Below are 20,000 nucleotides of genomic sequence, written 5' to 3' on the forward strand. Positions count from 1 at the left end.
CAGCACGATCATTAATCAATAACACACACACACACACACACACAGCACGATCATTAATCAATAACACACACACACACACACAGCACGATCATTAATCAATAACACACACACACAGCGCGATCAATAATCAATAACTCACACACACACACACACACACAGCACGATCAATAATCAATAACACACACACAGCATGATCATAACTACACATCTTCAAGAGGACATCACGGAGTGCCGACTGAAGCAGCTCAGAAGACTGAGGGTGTGTGTGTGTGTGTGTGTGTGTGTGCGCGTGTGTGTGTGTGTGTGTCCTTCACCTGTGGTCCAGCACGGTACGGGCCGCCAGCTCCTGCAGGGTCAGTGGCAGTGTGATCAGCATGCGTGGCTGCAGGGTGTGTGCGCGGGCGAACGGGTTCCCGAACAGGTCCAGTGTGTCCAGCCGGAGGCTCCGGAACCCGTCGGGCAGCACCGGCAGCTGGTTGTGTGCGGCGGAGAGGAAGCGTAGCGCAGAGAGCCGGCCCAGGTGGAAGGGCAGCCGCTGCAGCCGGTTGTGGTCCAGCCGCAGGGTCACCAGCTGCCGCAGCTGGCAGAAGCGGGCCGGCAGGGCGGGCAGGAGGTTGTGGCTGAGGTCCAGCAGGCGCAGCGAGGTCTGCAGGCCGGAGCAGCACAGCTCGTCCCCGAATCGCTCCAGCTGGTTATTGTGCAGCACCAGCTCCGCCAGCGCCCGCAGATCCCCCAGGCCCGCCGGCAGCGCCCGGATGCGGTTATTGCTGAGGTCGAGCCGCCGCAGCGCCCGCAGGCTCAGCACTCGCAGGTCCACACGGCTCAGCTGGCAGTACGACACCTGCAGCTGCTGCAGCGCGGGCGGGAAGCTGCGGGTCAGCGGGTAATCTCTGCGGGACAGCACCGTCAGCTTCTGCTTAGGCTTCTCCACCTCACGGGCGCGCACCGGGCACAGCGCCGACAGGGGGACACCACCCGCTGCTGCTGCGCCCCGCTGAGCCAGACGCACCGCTGACAGGAAGCTCTTCAGGCTGGTGACGTCCGCCTGCGGGAGACACCCACACACACACACACACATCAGCCGGAAGCAGAGAGAGACTCTGTGTGTGCACTTTAAGACAGATTAGTGTGTGTGTGTGTGTGTGTGTGTGTGTGTGTGTGTGTGTGTGTGTGTGTGTGTACTTTGCTCAGGCAGATGTCGATGGCCGGCTCCTTCAGACGCACCGTCGCTTTTCCCTCCTCCACAAACCAGGTGAAGAACTTCTCCACATTCTCCTTCAGCTGCAGGAACACACACACACACACACACACAGATTCAGCACTTCAGAGAACCCCCCACCACACACACACACACACACACACACACACACAGATTCAGCACTTCAGAGAACCCCCCCACCACACACACACACACACACACACACACACACACACACACACACACACACACACACACACACACAGAGATTCAGCACTTCAGAGAACCCCCCACCACACACACACACACACACACACAGATTCAGCACTTCAGAGAACCCCCCCACCACACACACACACACACACACACACACACACACACACAGATTCAGCACTTCAGAGAACCCCCCCACCACACACACACACACACACACACACACACACAGATTCAGCACTTCAGAGAACCCCCCCACCACACACACACACACACACACACACACACACACACACAGATTCAGCACTTCAGAGAACCCCCCACCACACACACACACACACACACACACACACACACACACACACACACACACAGCTGGTATTGCCTTGTATTTGGCGCCGCTGCGGTCTCTGCTGGTGCAGATGAGGAGGTGTAGTCCGCTCCCGCTGCTCCCGGTGCTGGTGCTGCCGTTACTCCCGGTGCTGGGAGCGGCTCTCTCCCTCTCGGGTCTCCCGATGGACAGCACCGCACGGCTGGAACGACCTTTACTCTTCAGCCCGCAGGACGGCAACATCCGGTTTATGACCTCCACATCACACTGCAGCTTCATCCTGCACACACACACACACACTGTATGTGTGTACCGACACTGTATAAAGGCGCATCAGCATTAATAAAGTCAGATGTTAATGTCATGTTAAAGTCAAGTTTACACACAGTGAGATTATTCTGCCTCTGTAAAGCTCAGATGATGATGTCAGGGTTTTGGAGGTTTCTGATTGGCTGATTGACAACATTTGAGTTAATGTGAGGCACAACTGTAGAATAGTATTGAAGGAAAAGCTCAAACACACTGCTTCCCTGTGTGACAACATGAGAAAACCAACAAGCCAGAATCAACAACAAAGCCAGATTACCATTAGCTGAATGACACTGGAAAAGACTGATGTGTGGAGGCATGTCCTGTGCTCTGATGGAGCTGAGATTGAACTGTTTGGCCATAATGAGCAGTGTTACATCTGGAGGACAAAGAGGAAAGAGCACAAGCCTAGAACACCATCCCAACTGTGCAGTATGGGGGCGGCAGCATCATGTTGTGGGGCTGTTCTGCTGCAGGAGGGACTGGTCCACTGCACTGCATAGATGGCATCATGAAGACAGAACATTATGGAGAAATACTGAAGCAACATCTCAACACATCAGCCAGGACATTACAACCTGCCCACATATGACTCTTCCAGACAGACCATGACCCTGAACACACTGCCAAATGAGTTCACATGTGCTTGAAGGACAATAGAGGGAATGTTTTGGAGTGGCCATCACAAAGCCCTGATCTCAATCCTATAGAGAATGTGTGGGCAGAGTTGAAGAAGCTTGTGTGAGCAAGACAGCCTACAAATCTGACTCAGTTACAGCAATTCTGCAGGAGGAATGAGCCAAAACTCCTGCAAACTGCTGTGAGAAGCTTGTGGAAGGAGACCCAAAACATCTGACCACAGTTATACAGTTTAAAAGCAAAGCTGAAAAATACCAAGGAAATGTGTGTTAAATTCTGACTGTCTAGAAATTAATAAACAATTCTCTCATTATTCTGGCATTTAGCAAATATAAATCATTTAGGGAATCCTGACAGACCTAAAGCAGTAAACGTTTAGTGTGATTTACCATCAGACATTTATTAAAACATGGTTATGCTCCTGTATTAGAGTGTGTGTACACTTCTGCTTTCAACTGTATGTGGAGACATCCTGCAGGACAAAACACACACAGAGAACCTAAAGTACTGAACACACACACACACACACACACACACACACACACACACACACACACACACACACACACACACACACACACACACACACACAGCAGTAGATGTGCTCTCTCTGCTAGCGTTAGCGGGTTGTTGTGGTGTTCAGCGGAACTCTGGGTGTTTGTTAGATTTGCGCTGACTGAAACTGGACCGACCTGAAGTTCTGCTCCTCTTCGTCTAATCAGTACAGCAGCAGCTCCATCACAGCCCGACCAAAACAACCCGACTGGAAGTTAAAAGCCGCGCTAAAGCGCTGTTTCACACTCGAGCCGTAACGTAAGGCGCGCTTCTGTACGTCGCACATGCGCAGACAGCAATGACTGACTGACCTCACTAATATGGCGCGTAGTTTTACCGGAAGACATTTCCGGTGAGGCCTTTAAGTGTTAAAAATAGTTTTGAAGCGAAAGGGGATGGCGAACTGCTGTCCGTGACGCCTTATTGATCGCGCAGGAGCGACAGCTTCACTATCAGTCATTCGCGTGAGTAACGTACTGTCATTATTCACTGCAGCGGCGGCGCGCATCAGCTGCTCAGCCAAAACACCAGGAGCGCGCATTCTGATCAATGCAGATCATTATCAGTAAATCAAGGACTGATCGATACAGCTGATTACATATAGCAGACAGTCTGTGTAATAACACACACTCACACTCGCAAGTTTATCCATACCGTACACAAGCTGAAACACATCTGACGTGTGTGTGTGTGTGTGTGTTTCTCCTAAACAGGAGTGAGTGTGTTGTCTGTGAGCCGGAGCTGCTCTCCTGCTGATATTCTCATTATTCTCTATTCTTCATCTGCTGTGACTCAATCCACAGTCACTGCTGAGGAATGAAGATGACTGTGTGTGTGTGTGTGTGTGTGTGTGTGTGTGTGTGTGTGTGTGTGTGTGTGTGTGTGTGTGTGTGATGACTGCATGACTGATGTTATCAACAGCTGTATGAGCCTGTTGGTGTGGTGGTGACGGTCCGGCATGGAGGAGGATCTGCTGGTGAACATGGAGGATGATGATGAAGAGGAGCGGGGGGGCCAGTGGGGGGCCGGGGAGCTGCAGTGGATGCAGGAGGAGTGTGTGTCCAGCGGGAGTCCAGCCGAGCGCAGCGGACACATCGCCATCACTGACCAATGCTGCATGTTCATATGGGGAGGATACAAGGTCTCACACACACACACACACACACACACACACACACATATGCAAATCACACACACACACACACACACACACATATGCAAATCACACACACACACACACACACACACACTGACCTCTGCTGCTGTGTTTGTCAGAATGCAGACGGTGACGCCGCTGACCTGTACCTGCCGAAGGCGGAGGTGTGGGTGTACAGCATGGAGACGCGGAGATGGTAAACACTGACAGTCATGTGACCCAAGTGAAGTGCTAATGCTAACGCTAGTCTGTCTGTGTGTGTGTGTGCAGGGACATGCGGCGGGCAGAGGGCGAGGTGCCCAGCTCCATGTCGGGAAGCTGCGCCGCGTGTGTGGACGGCGTGCTCTACGTGTTCGGCGGGCATCATGCCAGGGGAAACACCAACCAGGTGAGGCTTCAGCTGCTGGAGGACTGTGGGGTGACTAGTGGCTACAGGGTGACTAAGGGGTAACTGCGAGGTGGCTGCGGGGTGATTGGTGGCTGCGGTTCACCGTAGTGTAACTAGTGTAACCGTGGTGTCCCGCAGGTGTACCGACTGCCGTTGAGAGCGCCGGTGCTGCGCTGGCAGAGGATGAGGGATCTGACCGGCCTGGCGCCCACCTGTAAGGACAAACTGGGCTGCTGGGTGCACAGGAACAGGTGTGTGTGTGTGTGTGTGTGGGGTCAGAGGTCTGCACAGAGTCCAACCACACCTGTTCTCCAGCTCTGTGTGTGTGTGTGTGTGTGTGTGCGTGTGTGTGTGCGCGCGCAGGCTGGCGTATTTCGGCGGGTACGGCTACATCGCTCCGCCCGGCCACAGAGGAGCCTTCGAGCTGGACGAGAATTCAGTGATGGTGAGTCCAGCTGTGAGCGGAGGCTGCAGCACACACTGACCACACGTGACCCGGGGTGTGTGTGTGTGTGTGTGTGTGTGTGTGTGTGTGTGTGTGTGTGTTTCAGGGGAACCACGCTGGCCGAGGCTGGAACAACCACATCCACCTACTGGACCTGGAGACACACTCCTGGACTCAGCCCGTCACTAAGGTGTGTGTGTGTGTGTGTGTGTGCTGTGTGTGTGTGAGAACAGGCAGGAGGACACCTGCTCAAACACACGTGTGTATGTGTGTGCGCAGGGAAATGCACCGTCACCGCGAGCCGCTCATGCCTGCGCCACCATCGCCAACAGAGGCTTTGTGTTTGGAGGACGCTACCAGGTACAGGAACGCTGTGTGTGTGTGTGTGTGTGTGTGTGTGTGTTACACTGAGCTCAGCACAGTAATGCTCCTCTCTGTGTGTGTGTGTGTGTGTGTGTGTGTGTGTGTGTGTGTGGGTGTGTGTGTGTGTTCTCTCCGCAGGACCATCGGCTGAATGACCTGTACTGCATTAATCTGGACTCGTGGGAGTGGAGTGAGATGTGCGTCTGTCTGTGTGTGTGTGTGTGTGTTTGTGAGTGTGTGCGCTGCAGATGTGCTCTGACTGACCCCTCACCTGTGTGTTTCAGGTGTGTTCCTCAACATGGTCCTGTCGGCCGGTCCTGGCACTCTCTGACCGCCATCTCTCCAGACCACCTGTTCCTGTTCGGCGGATTCACCACCAGCAGAGAAACACTGAGTGAGACACACACACACACACACACACACACACACGCGCACACACACACACACACCAGCAGAGAAACACTGAGTGAGACACACACACACACACACACACACACACACCAGCAGAGAAACACTGAGTGAGACACACACACACACACACACACACACACACACACCAGCAGAGAAGCACTGAGAGACAGCTTATGGTGTGTGTGTGTGTGTGTGTGTGTGTGTGTGTGTTTCCTAGGTGACGCCTGGATTTACTGCATCAGTGAGCGGCAGTGGAAACCCTTCAAGCACGAGCACACGGAGCGGCCCAGGTGTGTCTGCAGCACGAGTGTGTGTGTGTGTGTGTGTGTGTGTTTCTGATGATCCCTGTGGTCTTCATCTGTGTGTGTGTGTGTGTGTGTTTCCGCAGACTGTGGCACACAGCGTGTTTGGGAGCAGACGGGGAAGTGTTTGTGTTCGGAGGATGCGCCAATAATCTTCTGTCCCACCAGCAAGCGGTGTGTGTGTGTGTGTGTGTGTGTGAATCAAACACTCATTGACTAATGAACAGCAGAGCTAATGAGGAGAGCACTGCAGTTCAGCACAGGGTTCACACAGCGGTGTGTGTGTGTGTGTGTGTGTGTGTGTGTGTGGAGTGGATGAGGAGGACTGATGCGTTCACTAGAGTTAGCCTGATTAGCGTTAGCTCCACAGCTAACATCAGCCGCCTGTAGAGTTGCTGTGATCAGACGAGGAGCGGCGGCCTTCAAATGGAGGAGGGAGGAGGTGAAGCGGGCGAGCGTCTGATAGAGAAGCGCTCTTCTGCATCACAGCAGCAGGACAACCTGCCACATCCGTCACTGAAGACACTCCTGACCCCGCTCACACCTGCAGTGACCTGAACAGACCATAATATGAGGAGGAGTTCACCTGAAGCGCTGCCATGGAGGAGTGTCCTGTCCACCTGCCTGACCCCACCTGCTGGAGGAGTTTAACAACACACACACACACACCGAGTGGAGAGAAAACAAACCTCCACATTTAGTGGTGTGTGTGTGTGTGTGTGTGTGGATCTTGGTGTAAGTCCTCGGTGACAGTAATAGTTTGGTCGTGGCCACGAGTGAAATTGGTCAAACTCCGGGTGTGTGTGTCCTAACAGGCTGAAAACCCCGGCTCTACAGTCGTGTGTGTGTGTGTTCTCCATCTGCTGCAGTGTGTGTGTGTGTGTGTGTTCTCCATCTGCTGCAGTGTGTGTGTGTGTGTGTGTTCTCCATCTGCTGCAGTGTGTGTGTGTGTGTTCTCCATCTGCTGCAGTGTGTGTGTGTGTTCTCCATCTGCTGCAATGTGTGTGTGTGTTCTCCATCTGCTGCAGTGTGTGTGTGTGTGTGTGTGTGTTCTCCATCTGCTGCAGTGTGTGTGTGTGTGTGTGTGTGTTCTCCATCTGCTGCAGTGTGTGTGTGTGTGAAGATGTTTCTGTGTTTGCAGGCTCACAGCAATGAACTGCTGATCTTCACAGTGCAGCCCAAACCCCTGCTCAGGTGTGTGTGTGTGGGTGTGTGTGTGTGTGCTGATGTTGTGTTGTGCTCTGCAGGTTGTGTGTGTGTGTGTGTGTGTGTGTGCTGATGTTGTGTTGTGCTCTGCAGGTTGTGTGTGTGTGTGTGTGTGCGCGCTGATGTTGTGTTGTGCTCTGCAGGTTGTGTGTGTGTGTGCTGATGTTGTGTTGTGCTCTGCAGGTTGTGTGTGTGTGTGCTGATGTTGTGTTGTGCTCTGCAGGTTGTGTGTGTGTGTGTGCGCGCTGATGTTGTGTTGTGCTCTGCAGGTTGTGTGTGTGTGCGCGCTGATGTTGTGTTGTGCTCTGCAGGTTGTGTGTGTGTTTGCTGATGTTGTGTTGTGCAGGTTGTGTGTGTGTGTGTGCTGATGTTGTGTTGTGCTCTGCAGGTTGTGTGTGTGTGTGTGTGTGTGTGTGCTGATGTTGTGTTGTGCTCTGCAGGTTGTGTGTGTGTGTGTGTGTGCGCGCTGATGTTGTGTTGTGCTCTGCAGGTTGTGTGTGTGTGTGCTGATGTTGTGTTGTGCTCTGCAGGTTGTGTGTGTGTGTGCTGATGTTGTGTTGTGCTCTGCAGGTTGTGTGTGTGTGTGTGCGCGCTGATGTTGTGTTGTGCTCTGCAGGTTGTGTGTGTGTGCGCGCTGATGTTGTGTTGTGCTCTGCAGGTTGTGTGTGTGTTTGCTGATGTTGTGTTGTGCAGGTTGTGTGTGTGTGTGTGCTGATGTTGTGTTGTGCTCTGCAGGTTGTGTGTGTGCTGATGTTGTGTTGTGCTCTGCAGGTTGTGTGTGTGTGTGTGTGCTGATGTTGTGTTGTGCTCTGCAGGTTGTGTGTGTGTGTGTGTGCTGATGTTGTGTTGTGCTCTGCAGGTTGTGTGTGGATGTGGCCGTTCAGCACCGCTCGCGTCTGCAGCTCCAGTGGGACGTCCTGCCCAAAGCCCTGCTGCTGCAGCTCCAGCGGAGGAGCCCGGCGGAGCCCTGAATACACACACACACACACAAACACACACGCACACACACACACACACACAGACGCTGCAGAGAGCCTATGATGTGCACACACTGAGGGTTTATTTGAGCAACAAGAGGCGCGTTCAGCACACGTCCCTCTCCTGCTGTCGGCGTCTGCATGAACACACACACACACACACACTGGTGACCCGCTGCGCTCCTGCTGTGGCGTCTGCACGGATCGTCAGCTTGTACAGTTTGATGGTGTTTTTCTGTGTTCAACATGATGAATAAATGAAGCTGCTCACATCTCTGACGGATCTTTTATTTACCGCATGAAGGAGAATCATTTACACACACGCACACACGCACACACGCACACACACACACACACGCACGCACACACACACTCAGAGGCTCTGCTGAAACTGGACGCTCTTCTGTCAGCAGATGATCAGCCGCTTCACTTCTTCTTCACCGCCTGCAGGTTTGGGGCAGACACCTTGACTTTCCCCGGCATGTTCCGGGACAGATCAGTGTCCTGTAAAACAGCAGCGGGTGTTAATAACACAAGCGCGTGCGCGCGCACACACACAAACACACACACACACACACACACGCACACACACACCAGCTGCCGTTACCTTTACACTGCGGAATAAATCCTTCTCTCGAGCGCCGGCGTCTTTCCCTTTCATGAAGCTCAGCACAGCAGTGCGGGCCGCTGGAAAACACACACTTACATTTACAACACACGTCTCTCTCACACACACACACACACACACACACACCTGTACATCCACTACAGCCTCACCTTTGCCCTTCTTTTGCGTCCCTGGAGTCAGTTTGACCTTATACCTGCGGAGAGGACAGAGGAACACACTCAGAGTCTGAGCAGAACACAGTAAGAGCTCTCACTCACTCACACACACACACTGAACACACTTATAGCTGGAGAGAGCGGTGTACGGAGCGCAGACCGGCACCGCAAACAGCAGCACATCCTCAGGGTGCGGGAGACCCGTCAGAGAGTCCAGAAGATTCTCCGAGTCCTGAGAACAAACAAACACTGAAGAGCTCAGAGAAACGACAGAGCTTCATTCCAGATCAACACTGAGAGACAACGATGAGCGGTTCCTCACCTCCACAGCGGGATTATCCACATCCTCCAGCTCCTGAAACACACACACACACACACATTCAGCACACACACACACACATTCAGCACACACACACACATTCAGCACACACAACGCACATCTCAGCTATTACACAGCGCTCTGCAGACGTGTACGCTCACAGCACAGTTCAGACTGAGATACGCTCATTATAGCACAGTTCAGATGGAGATACGCTCATTATAGCACAGTTCAGACGGAGATACGCTCATTATAGCACAGTTCAGACGGAGATACGCTCATTATAGCACAGTTCAGACGGAGATACACTCATTATAGCACAGTTCAGACGGAGATACGCTCATTATAGCACAGTTCAGACGGAGATACGCTCATTATAGCACGGTTCAGACGGAGATACGCTCATTATAGCACAGTTCAGACGGAGATACGCTCATTATAGCACAGTTCAGACGGAGATACACTCATTATAGCACAGTTCAGATGGAGATACGCTCATTATAGCACAGTTCAGACGGAGATACGCTCATTATAGCACGGTTCAGATGGAGATACGCTCATTATAGCACAGTTCAGACGGAGATACGCTCATTATAGCACAGTTCAGACGGAGATACACTCATTATAGCACAGTTCAGACGGAGATACGCTCATTATAGCACAGTTCAGACGGAGATACGCTCATTATAGCACAGTTCAGACGGAGATACGCTCATTATAGCACGGTTCAGATGGAGATACGCTCATTATAGCACAGTTCAGACGGAGATACGCTCATTATAGCACAGTTCAGACGGAGATACGCTCATTATAGCACGGTTCAGACGGAGATACGCTCATTATAGCACGGTTCAGATGGAGATACGCTCATTATAGCACAGTTCAGACGGAGATACGCTCATTACAGCACGGTTCAGACGGAGATATGCTCATTATAGCACAGTTCAGACGGAGATACGCTCATTATAGCACAGTTCAGACGGAGATACGCTCATTATAGCACGGTTCAGATGGAGATACGCTCATTATAGCACGGTTCAGATGGAGATACGCTCATTATAGCACGGTTCAGATGGAGATACGCTCATTATAGCACGGTTCAGATGGAGATATGCTCATTATAGCACAGTTCAGACGGAGATACGCTCATTATAGCACAGTTCAGACGGAGATACGCTCATTATAGCACGGTTCAGATGGAGATACGCTCATTATAGCACGGTTCAGATGGAGATACGCTCATTATAGCACGGTTCAGATGGAGATACGCTCATTATAGCACGGTTCAGATGGAGATATGCTCATTATAGCACAGTTCAGACGGAGATATGCTCATTATAGCACAGTTCAGACGGAGATATGCTCATTATAGCACAGTTCAGACGGAGATATGCTCATTATAGCACGGTTCAGATGGAGATATGCTCATTATAGCACGGTTCAGATGGAGATATGCTCATTATAGCACAGTTCAGACGGAGATACGCTCATTATAGCACAGTTCAGACGGAGATACGCTCATTATAGCACAGTTCAGACGGAGATACGCTCATTATAGCACGGTTCAGACGGAGATACGCTCATTATAGCACGGTTCAGATGGAGATACGCTCATTATAGCACAGTTCAGACGGAGATACGCTCATTACAGCACGGTTCAGACGGAGATATGCTCATTATAGCACAGTTCAGACGGAGATACGCTCATTATAGCACGGTTCAGATGGAGATATGCTCATTATAGCACAGTTCAGACGGAGATACGCTCATTATAGCACAGTTCAGACGGAGATACGCTCATTATAGCACGGTTCAGATGGAGATACGCTCATTATAGCACGGTTCAGATGGAGATACGCTCATTATAGCACGGTTCAGATGGAGATACGCTCATTATAGCACGGTTCAGATGGAGATATGCTCATTATAGCACAGTTCAGACGGAGATACGCTCATTATAGCACAGTTCAGACGGAGATACGCTCATTATAGCACAGTTCAGACGGAGATACGCTCATTATAGCACGGTTCAGACGGAGATACGCTCATTATAGCACGGTTCAGACGGAGATACGCTCATTATAGCACGGTTCAGATGGAGATACGCTCATTATAGCACAGTTCAGACGGAGATACGCTCATTACAGCACGGTTCAGACGGAGATACGCTCATTATAGCACAGTTCAGACGGAGATACGCTCATTATAGCACAGTTCAGACGGAGATACGCTCATTACAGCACGGTTCAGACGGAGATACGCTCATTATAGCACAGTTCAGACGGAGATACGCTCATTATAGCACGGTTCAGATGGAGATATGCTCATTATAGCACAGTTCAGACGGAGATACGCTCATTATAGCACAGTTCAGACGGAGATACGCTCATTATAGCACGGTTCAGACTGAGATACGCTCATTATAGCACGGTTCAGATGGAGATACGCTCATTATAGCACGGTTCAGATGGAGATACGCTCATTACAGCACGGTTCAGATGGAGATACGCTCATTATAGCACAGTTCAGATGGAGATACGCTCATAGCACGGTTCAGACTGAGATACGCTCATTATAGCACGGTTCAGATGGAGATACGCTCATTATAGCACGGTTCAGATGGAGATATGCTCATTATAGCACAGTTCAGATGGAGATACGCTCATTATAGCACGGTTCAGATGGAGATACGCTCATTATAGCACGGTTCAGACTGAGATACGCTCATTATAGCACAGTTCAGACTGAGATACGCTCATTATAGCACGGTTCAGATGGAGATACGCTCATTATAGCACAGTTCAGACTGAGATACGCTCATTATAGCACGGTTCAGATGGAGATACGCTCATTATAGCACGGTTCAGACTGAGATACGCTCATTATAGCACGGTTCAGATGGAGATACGCTCATTATAGCACAGTTCAGACGGAGATACGCTCATTATAGCACGGTTCAGATGGAGATACGCTCATTATAGCACGGTTCAGACTGAGATACGCTCATTATAGCACGGTTCAGATGGAGATACGCTCATTATAGCACGGTTCAGACGGAGATACGCTCATTATAGCACAGTTCAGATGGAGATACGCTCATTATAGCACGGTTCAGACTGAGATACGCTCATTATAGCACGGTTCAGATGGAGATACGCTGTGGTATAATGAGTTCAGACAGAGATTTGCTCATTAGCTCTAAACCAGCAGATGTGTTTTTCTCTTCACCTTCTCCTGATCTCCTCCAGCTGGATCTTCCATGTTCTCACTCGTCCGGCTGCTGGTTTCCGGTTTCGGCTTCGCTGCTGCTTTCTGATGAGCCGGAACCTTCTTTACCGGCTCTTCCTTTGCTTTTCCTTTCTTGCCCTTCTTTGTTTTTTCCTCTTTGGTGGAACCTGCGGACTGTTGATCATGTACAGGGAGAGGTCAGCATTGACAGGAGGACTGCAGGAGTGTGTGTGTTTATGGGTAGAGGACAGTGTGTGTGAGTGTGTTGGTCATTAAAACTGAAACTGACCCCCAGTATCTTCATCATCATCTCTCGGTCTTCTTCATCCTGGTCTTTGTATTTGTCCTTCATCTTCTTCAGTTTGTTCTGAAAAAAAACACATCACACTGATTCGCTCCTCCCGCTTACAGGTGCCTGTGTGAGTGTGTGTGAGTGTGTGTCTAACCCTCTGTCCTCTCTTCAGCGGTGCCGCGGCCGCTCCTCCGCTCTTGCTCGTGGCTGTTCTGCTGGCAGTCTCCGGCTGTTTCGCGTCTCCTTCCTCCAGATCTTCTGTGTTCTCCTGCTTCTGCTTCTTCTTCATGTCTCTGGTGACAGTAATCTGGTTAATGTGACGCTGTTCATCAGCTGATGCTCTGTACAAGGATTCAGCTGGAGTGTGACTGTCTCACCTGCGCTGTTTGGCCGTCAGGTGCTTCTTTACCTGCGTGTCTGTGTTCACCTGCAGGAATCATTCAGTCATGTGAATCGGTTCAGCTGTGAGAATGACGATGTTGTGTGTTTGGTGACTGTTGTGTGAGTGATGGTGTTGTTAGTGTAGGTGTGTGTTGGATGGTGTTGTAAGACAGAAGGTGTTGTGTGACTGATGGTGTTGTGTGTATGACGGTGTTGTGTGTTTGACGGTGTTGTGAGTATGACGGTGTTGTGTGTATGACGGTGTGTGTATGATGGTGTTGTGTGTATGACGGTGTTGTGTGTTTGACGGTGTTGTGTGTATGAGTGTGTTGTGTGTTTGATGGTGTTGTGTGACTGATGGTGTTGTGTGTATGACGGTGTTGTGTGTTTGACGGTGTTGTGAGTATGACGGTGTTGTGTGTATGATGGTGTTGTGTGACTGATGGTGTTGTGTGTATGATGGTGTTGTGTGTATGAGTGTGTTGTGTGTATGATGGTGTTGTGTGTATGATGGTGCTGTGTTTGATGGTGTTGTGTGTATGATGGTGTTGTGAGACTGACGGTGTGTGTTTGATGGTGTTGTGTGTATGATGGTGTTGTGTGTATGATGGTGTTGTGTGTTTGATGGTGTTGTGTGTATGATGGTGTTGTGAGACTGACGGTGTGTGTTTGATGGTGTTGTGTGTATGATGGTGTTGTGTGTATGATGGTGTTGTGTGTATGATGGTGGTGTGTGTATGATGGTGGTGTGTGTATGATGGTGTTGTGTGTATGATGGTGTTGTGTGTTTGACGGTGTTGTGTGTATGACGGTGTTGTGTGTTTGATGGTGTTGTGTGTATGATGGTGTTGTGTGTATGATGGTGTTGTGTGTATGATGGTGTTGTGTGTTTGATGGTGTTGTGTGTATGATGGTGTTGTGTGTATGATGGTGTTGTGTGTTTGATGGTGTTGTGTGTATGATGGTGTTGTGTGTATGATGGTGTTGTGTGTTTGATGGTGTTGTGTGTATGATGGTGTTGTGTGTTTGATGGTGTTGTGTGTATGATGGTGTTGTGTGTTTGATGGTGTTGTGTGTATGATGGTGTTGTGTGTATGATGGTGTTGTGTGTATGATGGTGTTGTGTTTGATGGTGTTGTGTGTATGATGGTGTTGTGTGTATGATGGTGTTGTGAGTATGACGGTGTTGTGTGTATGATGGTGTTGTGTGACTGATGGTGTTGTGTGTATGATGGTGTTGTGTGTATGAGTGTGTTGTGTGTATGATGGTGTTGTGTGTATGATGGTGCTGTGTTTGATGGTGTTGTGTGTATGATGGTGTTGTGAGACTGACGGTGTGTGTTTGATGGTGTTGTGTGTATGATGGTGTTGTGTGTATGATGGTGTTGTGTGTTTGATGGTGTTGTGTGTATGATGGTGTTGTGAGACTGACTGTGTGTGTTTGATGGTGTTGTGTGTATGATGGTGTTGTGTGTATGATGGTGTTGTGTGTATGATGGTGTTGTGTGTATGATGGTGTTGTGTTTGATGGTGTTGTGTGTATGATGGTGTTGTGTGTATGATGGTGTTGTGTGTTTGACGGTGTTGTGTGTATGATGGTGTTGTGTGTTTGATGGTGTTGTGTGTATGATGGTGTTGTGTGTATGATGGTGTTGTGTGTATGATGGTGTTGTGTGTTTGATGGTGTTGTGTGTATGATGGTGTTGTGTGTTTGATGGTGTTGTGTGTATGATGGTGTTGTGTGTATGATGGTGTTGTGTGTATGATGGTGTTGTGTGTATGATGGTGTTGTGTTTGATGGTGTTGTGTGTATGATGGTGTTGTGTTTGATGGTGTTGTGTTTGATGGTGTTGTGTGTATGATGGTGTTGTGTGTTTGATGGTGTTGTGTGTTTGATGGTGTTGTGTTTGATGGTGTTGTGTGTATGATGGTGTTGTGTGTTTGATGGTGTTGTGTGTATGATGGTGTTGTGTGTTTGATGGTGGTGTGTGTATGATGGTGTTGTGTGTTTGATGGTGGTGTGTGTATGATGGTGTTGTGTGTATGATGGTGTTGTGTGTTTGATGGTGTTGTGTTTGATGGTGTTGTGTGTATGATGGTGTTGTGTGTATGATGGTGTTGTATGTATGATGGTGTTGTATGTATGATGGTGTTGTGTGTATGATGGTGTTGTGTGTATGATGGTGTTGTGTTTGATGGTGTTGTGTGTATGATGGTGTTGTGTGTTTGATGGTGTTGTGTGTATGATGGTGTTGTGTGTTTGATGGTGTTGTGTGTTTGATGGTGTTGTGTGTATGATGGTGTTGTGTGTTTGATGGTGTTATGTGTATGATGGTGTTGTGTGTTTGATGGTGTTGTGTGTATGATGGTGGTGTGTGTATGACGGTGTTGTGTGTTTGATGGTGTTGTGTGTTTGATGGTGGTGTGTGTATGATGGTGTTGTGTGTATGATGGTGTTGTGTGTTTGATGGTGTTGTGTTTGATGGTGTTGTGTGTATGATGGTGTTGTGTGTTTGATGGTGTTGTGTGTTTGATGGTGTTGTGTTTGATGGTGTTGTGTGTATGATGGTGTTGTGTGTATGATGGTGTTGTGTGTATGATGGTGTTATGTGTATGACGGTGTTGTGTGTTTGATGGTGTTGTGTGTTTGATGGTGGTGTGTGTATGATGGTGTTGTGTGTATGATGGTGTTGTGTGTTTGATGGTGTTGTGTTTGATGGTGTTGTGTGTATGATGGTGTTGTGTGTATGATGGTGTTGTATGTATGATGGTGTTGTATGTATGATGGTGTTGTGTGTATGATGGTGTTGTGTGTATGATGGTGTTGTGTTTGATGGTGTTGTGTGTATGATGGTGTTGTGTGTTTGATGGTGTTGTGTGTATGATGGTGTTGTGTGTTTGATGGTGTTGTGTGTTTGATGGTGTTGTGTGTATGATGGTGTTGTGTGTTTGATGGTGTTATGTGTATGATGGTGTTGTGTGTTTGATGGTGTTGTGTGTATGATGGTGTTGTGTGTATGAGTGTGTTGTGTGTATGATGGTGTTGTGTGTATGATGGTGTTGTGTGTTTGATGGTGTTGTGTGTATGATGGTGTTGTGTAGGATGGTGTTGTGTGTATGATGGTGTTGTGTGTATGAGTGTGTTGTGAGTCTGACGGTGTGTGATCTCCCTGTAACGCACCTGTTGTGACTCCTGTGGGTCAGTAGTGTCAGTGTGTGCAGTCCTGTGGAGAAACAGACAGACAGAAAGAGAGTGGGACTCTGCAGTGTGTGTGTGTGTGTGTGTGTGTGTGTGTGTGTGTGTGTGTGTTGCTCAGTGAAGCGCAGATGCACCTGTTGATCTGCAGGTGTGACAGTGAGATGCAGGTGTCTGGAAAGCTGATCTGTGCTCCGGGATGCTCCTCCTCTGAGTCTGCAGCGTCCTCTACATCTGCAGCGCTGAGCGCATCTTCATCTTCATCCTCATCCTCATCGTTTCTACACACTCGCTGATCCTCCTCATCGTCCTCATCGCTTTTACACACCTGCTGCTCTTCATCATCATCTGCTGTCCGGCTGTCTGTATCCTCTTCCTCGTTCCCACTGTCTTCAGCTGAAACACACACACACACACACACACACGTTGATCATTGAAAGAGATGATGATGATGATGATGATGAAGAACAGAGGACACACCCAGCAGCTCTTCTCCCTCCTCCAGGATCTCTGCGGTGCTGGTGGTGTCCTCCTCCTCCTCCTCCTCCTCCAGGGTCTTCATCTTGCGCTCTCCGCGATGCCTGAACACACTCTGATCGTCCACCTGCGCCGCGGAGAGGAGGAGGCAGAATGAGTCACATGTCAACATTACTACACTGCACCGTCACATGACCAGCTCAGCGCCGCTTTACCTTGAACAGGAACCCGAAGCCCATGATCAGGTATGAGGGAGGCAGGAAGTTCTTCTTGCCTGTGGAGAAGCAGCAGGAGTGTGTTTAATCTCAGTGTACTGACGCTCGGCTGATCTGAGAACAGCTGCTGTCTTCACCTCTGATCATGAAGCTCCCGGTGGTCAGATACTCCCCGCTCGGAGCCGTTTTGGACACCTGTGAACATACAGAGACAGGAGGAGGTGTTGAGGAAGGGCTGCAACCCGCTGACGGAGCTCACCCACTTTATCAGGAAACAGTCAAACGCCTAGTCTGAGCGCTCCAGTTCAGTTCAGTACGGTTCAGTTCAGTACAGTTCAGTTCAGTACGGTTCAGTTCAGTTCAATACCGTTCAGTTCAGTTTAGTATGGTTCAGTTCAGTACGGTTCGGTTCAGTACAGTTCAGTTCAGTACGGTTCAGTTCAGTTCAGTACCGTTCAGTTCAGTATGGTTCAGTTCAGTTCTGTTCAGTTCAGCTCAGCATGGTTCAGTTCAGTACGGTTCAGTTCAGTTCAGTACCGTTCAGTTCAGTATGGTTCAGTTCAGTTCTGTTCAGTTCAGCTCAGTTCAGTTCAGTACGGTTCAGTTCAGTGCGGTTCAGTTCAGTACAGTTCAGTTCAGTACGGTTCAGTTCAGTTCAATACCGTTCAGTTCAGTTTAGTATGGTTCAGTTCAGTACGGTTCGGTTCAGTTTATTTCAGTACGGTTCAGTTCAGTTCAGTACCGTTCAGTTCAGTACGGTTCAGTTCAGTTCTGTACGGTTCAGTTCAGCTCAGTTCAGTTTGGTTCAGTTCAGTAAGGTTCGGTTCAGTTCAGTTCATTTCAGTTCAGTACGGTTCAGTTTAGTTCAATACCGTTCAGTTCAGTTCAGTGCGGTTCAGTTCAGTTTAGTACCGTTCAGTTCAGCTCAGCTCAGTTCAGTACGGTTCAGTTCAGTTCAGTACCGTTCAGTTCAGTATAGTATGGTTCAGTTCAGTTCTGTTCAGTTCAGCTCAGTTCAGCTCAGCATGGTTCAGTTCAGTACGGTTCGGTTCAGTTCAGTTCATTTCAGTTCAGTACGGTTCAGTTCAGTTCAATACCGTTCAGTTCAGTTCAGTACGGTTCAGTTCAGTACGGTTCAGTTCAGTACAGTTCAGTTCAGTACGGTTCAGTTCAGTTCAATACCGTTCAGTTCAGTTTAGTATGGTTCAGTTCAGTACGGTTCGGTTCAGTTTAGTTCAGTACGGTTCAGTTCAGTACCGTTCAGTTCTGTACGGTTCAGTTCAGCTCAGTTCAGTTCAGTTTGGTTCAGTTCAGCTCAGTTCAGTTCAGTTTGGTTCAGTTCAGTAAGGTTCGGTTCAGTTCAGTTCATTTCAGTACGGTTCAGTTCAGTTCAATACCATTCAGTTCAGTTCAGTACGGTTCAGTTCAGTGCGGTTCAGTTCAGTTCAGTACCGTTCAGTTCAGCTCAGCTCAGTTCAGTACGGTTCAGTTCAGTTCCGTTCAATTCAGCTCAGTTCAGCTCAGCACGGTTCAGTTCGGTACGGTTGAGTTCAGTTCAGTATGGTTCAGTTCAGTACGGTTCGGGTCGGCTCTCCTTTATCAGGCATGTGTCTCCACAATGATACCCTTCTACTAGACGTGTGTTACGACAGAAAGCTGCGGTCGACATCATTCTCTCTGGATGTGAAGCTGCAGGTGTCGGTCACACATCATACAAGAAGCAACAGGATTTGATCACAGCTACAGGCTAATGCTAACGAGAAACAATCTCTCTAACGACTGTGCTTATATAAGACAGACCTGAACAGATGAACACACACAGACACATGCACGCGCACACACACACACACACACACATCCATGCAGACTCAGAGATGCTTCATTACCTAAAGCTAAACAGCAGAGTCAGAGCAAACCTGTGTGTGTCTAATCCTCAGCAGCTCCTGTACCCTCATCCTGAAGTCATTCAGTGCTCAGTGAATAAATGAGTGAGTGAATAAGCGAGTGAATGAGTAAGTGAATAAGCGAGTGAATGAGTGAGTGAATGAGCGAGTGAATGAGTGAGTGAATGAGCAAGTGAATGAATGAGTGAGTGAATAGGCGAGTGAATGAGCGAATGAATGAGTGAATAAGTGAATAAGCGAGTGAGTGAATGAGTGAGTGAATAAGCAAGTGAATGAGTGAGTGAATGAGTGAATGAGTGAGTAAATGAAAGAGTGAATGAGTGAGTGAATGAGTGAGTAAATGAGTGAATGAGTGAGTAAATGAAAGAGTGAATGAGTGAGTAAATGAGCGAATGAATGAGTGAGAGAGTGAGCGAATGAATGAGTGAGTGAAGGAAAGAGTGAATGAGTGAGTAAATGAAAGAGTGAATGAGTGAGTGAATAAGCGAGTAAATGAAAGAGTGAATGAGTGAGTGAATGAAAGAGTGAATAAGTGATTGAATGAAAGAGTGAATGAGTGAGTGAATGAGTGAGTGAATGAGTGAATGAATGAGTAAATGAGTGAGTGAATGAATGAGTGAATAAAAGAGTGAATGAGTGAGTGAATGAGTTAGTAAATGAGTGAATGAATGAGTGAGTGAATGAATGAGCGAGTGAATGAAAGAGTGAGTGA

General features: G+C 48.9%; 3 protein-coding genes and 1 long non-coding RNA gene across 20 annotated transcripts in view; 1 reads left to right on the plus strand and 3 right to left on the minus strand.

The window, feature by feature from the left end:
- Positions 1-5,991, minus strand: part of lrr1 (leucine rich repeat protein 1) — a 10,078-nt gene extending 4,087 nt beyond the window's left edge. For 3 of the 11 annotated variants that reach the window (XR_015512495.1, NM_207085.3, XM_087288824.1), the window contains 4 exon segments: positions 3,383-3,539; positions 1,797-2,022; positions 1,183-1,281; positions 315-1,045 (listed from right to left, as the gene is read on the minus strand). Coding sequence is in view for 9 of the 11 variants with exons in the window: in NM_207085.3 (NP_996968.2) it covers positions 315-1,045; positions 1,183-1,281; positions 1,797-2,021 (1,055 nt within the window). In the remaining 2 variants the exon portion in view is untranslated. 11 annotated transcript variants of the gene reach the window in all.
- The window catches only part of LOC147839853 (uncharacterized), a 195,997-nt gene that overhangs the window by 25,303 nt on the left and 150,694 nt on the right, over positions 1-20,000 (minus strand). The gene's annotated exons all lie outside the window — the stretch shown is intronic.
- klhdc2 (kelch domain containing 2) lies at positions 3,545-8,765 on the plus strand. Of its 4 annotated transcripts, none has more exons than XR_015512388.1 (14): positions 3,545-3,709; positions 4,167-4,386; positions 4,521-4,597; positions 4,672-4,789; positions 4,928-5,040; positions 5,153-5,234; positions 5,341-5,424; positions 5,514-5,594; positions 5,736-5,794; positions 5,882-5,991; positions 6,226-6,298; positions 6,397-7,213; positions 7,339-8,051; positions 8,332-8,765. XR_015512388.1 is itself a non-coding variant. In NM_001441800.1 (14 exon segments), coding segments are annotated over 13 exon segments (1,233 nt in total). In that variant the 5' UTR covers positions 3,545-3,709; positions 4,167-4,203; the 3' UTR covers positions 8,488-8,765.
- The window catches only part of nemf (nuclear export mediator factor), a 29,439-nt gene continuing 18,206 nt past the window's right edge, over positions 8,768-20,000 (minus strand). For 2 of the 4 annotated variants that reach the window (NM_001441671.1, XM_087289552.1), the window contains 14 exon segments: positions 8,768-8,997; positions 9,101-9,180; positions 9,271-9,314; positions 9,402-9,508; positions 9,599-9,631; positions 12,824-12,997; positions 13,113-13,190; positions 13,270-13,408; positions 13,493-13,542; positions 16,678-16,720; positions 16,830-17,088; positions 17,173-17,296; positions 17,385-17,443; positions 17,522-17,579. In NM_001441671.1, coding sequence (NP_001428600.1) covers positions 8,920-8,997; positions 9,101-9,180; positions 9,271-9,314; positions 9,402-9,508; positions 9,599-9,631; positions 12,824-12,997; positions 13,113-13,190; positions 13,270-13,408; positions 13,493-13,542; positions 16,678-16,720; positions 16,830-17,088; positions 17,173-17,296; positions 17,385-17,443; positions 17,522-17,579 — 1,326 coding nt within the window. In that variant the 3' untranslated portion in view covers positions 8,768-8,919. 4 annotated transcript variants of the gene reach the window in all.

Source organism: Danio rerio, chromosome 17, assembly GCF_052040795.2.
Source record: "Danio rerio strain M-AB ecotype USA chromosome 17, GRCz13ab, whole genome shotgun sequence".
Taxonomy (NCBI): Eukaryota; Metazoa; Chordata; class Actinopteri; order Cypriniformes; family Danionidae; genus Danio; species Danio rerio.

What these genes read in the sequence shown, in the direction of transcription:
- klhdc2 (XM_087288357.1), top strand. Translation starts at nt 4,204, where the DNA reads ATGGAGGAGGATCTGCTGGTGAACATGGAGGATGATGATGAAGAGGAG. An exon ending in TGGACGAGAATTCAGTGATG is followed by an intron (nt 5,235 to 5,340) that starts GTGAGTCCAGCT and finishes TGTGTGTTTCAG; the next exon opens with GGGAACCACGCTGGCCGAGG. An exon ending in TCGTGGGAGTGGAGTGAGAT is followed by an intron (nt 5,795 to 5,881) that starts GTGCGTCTGTCT and finishes TGTGTGTTTCAG; the next exon opens with GTGTGTTCCTCAACATGGTC.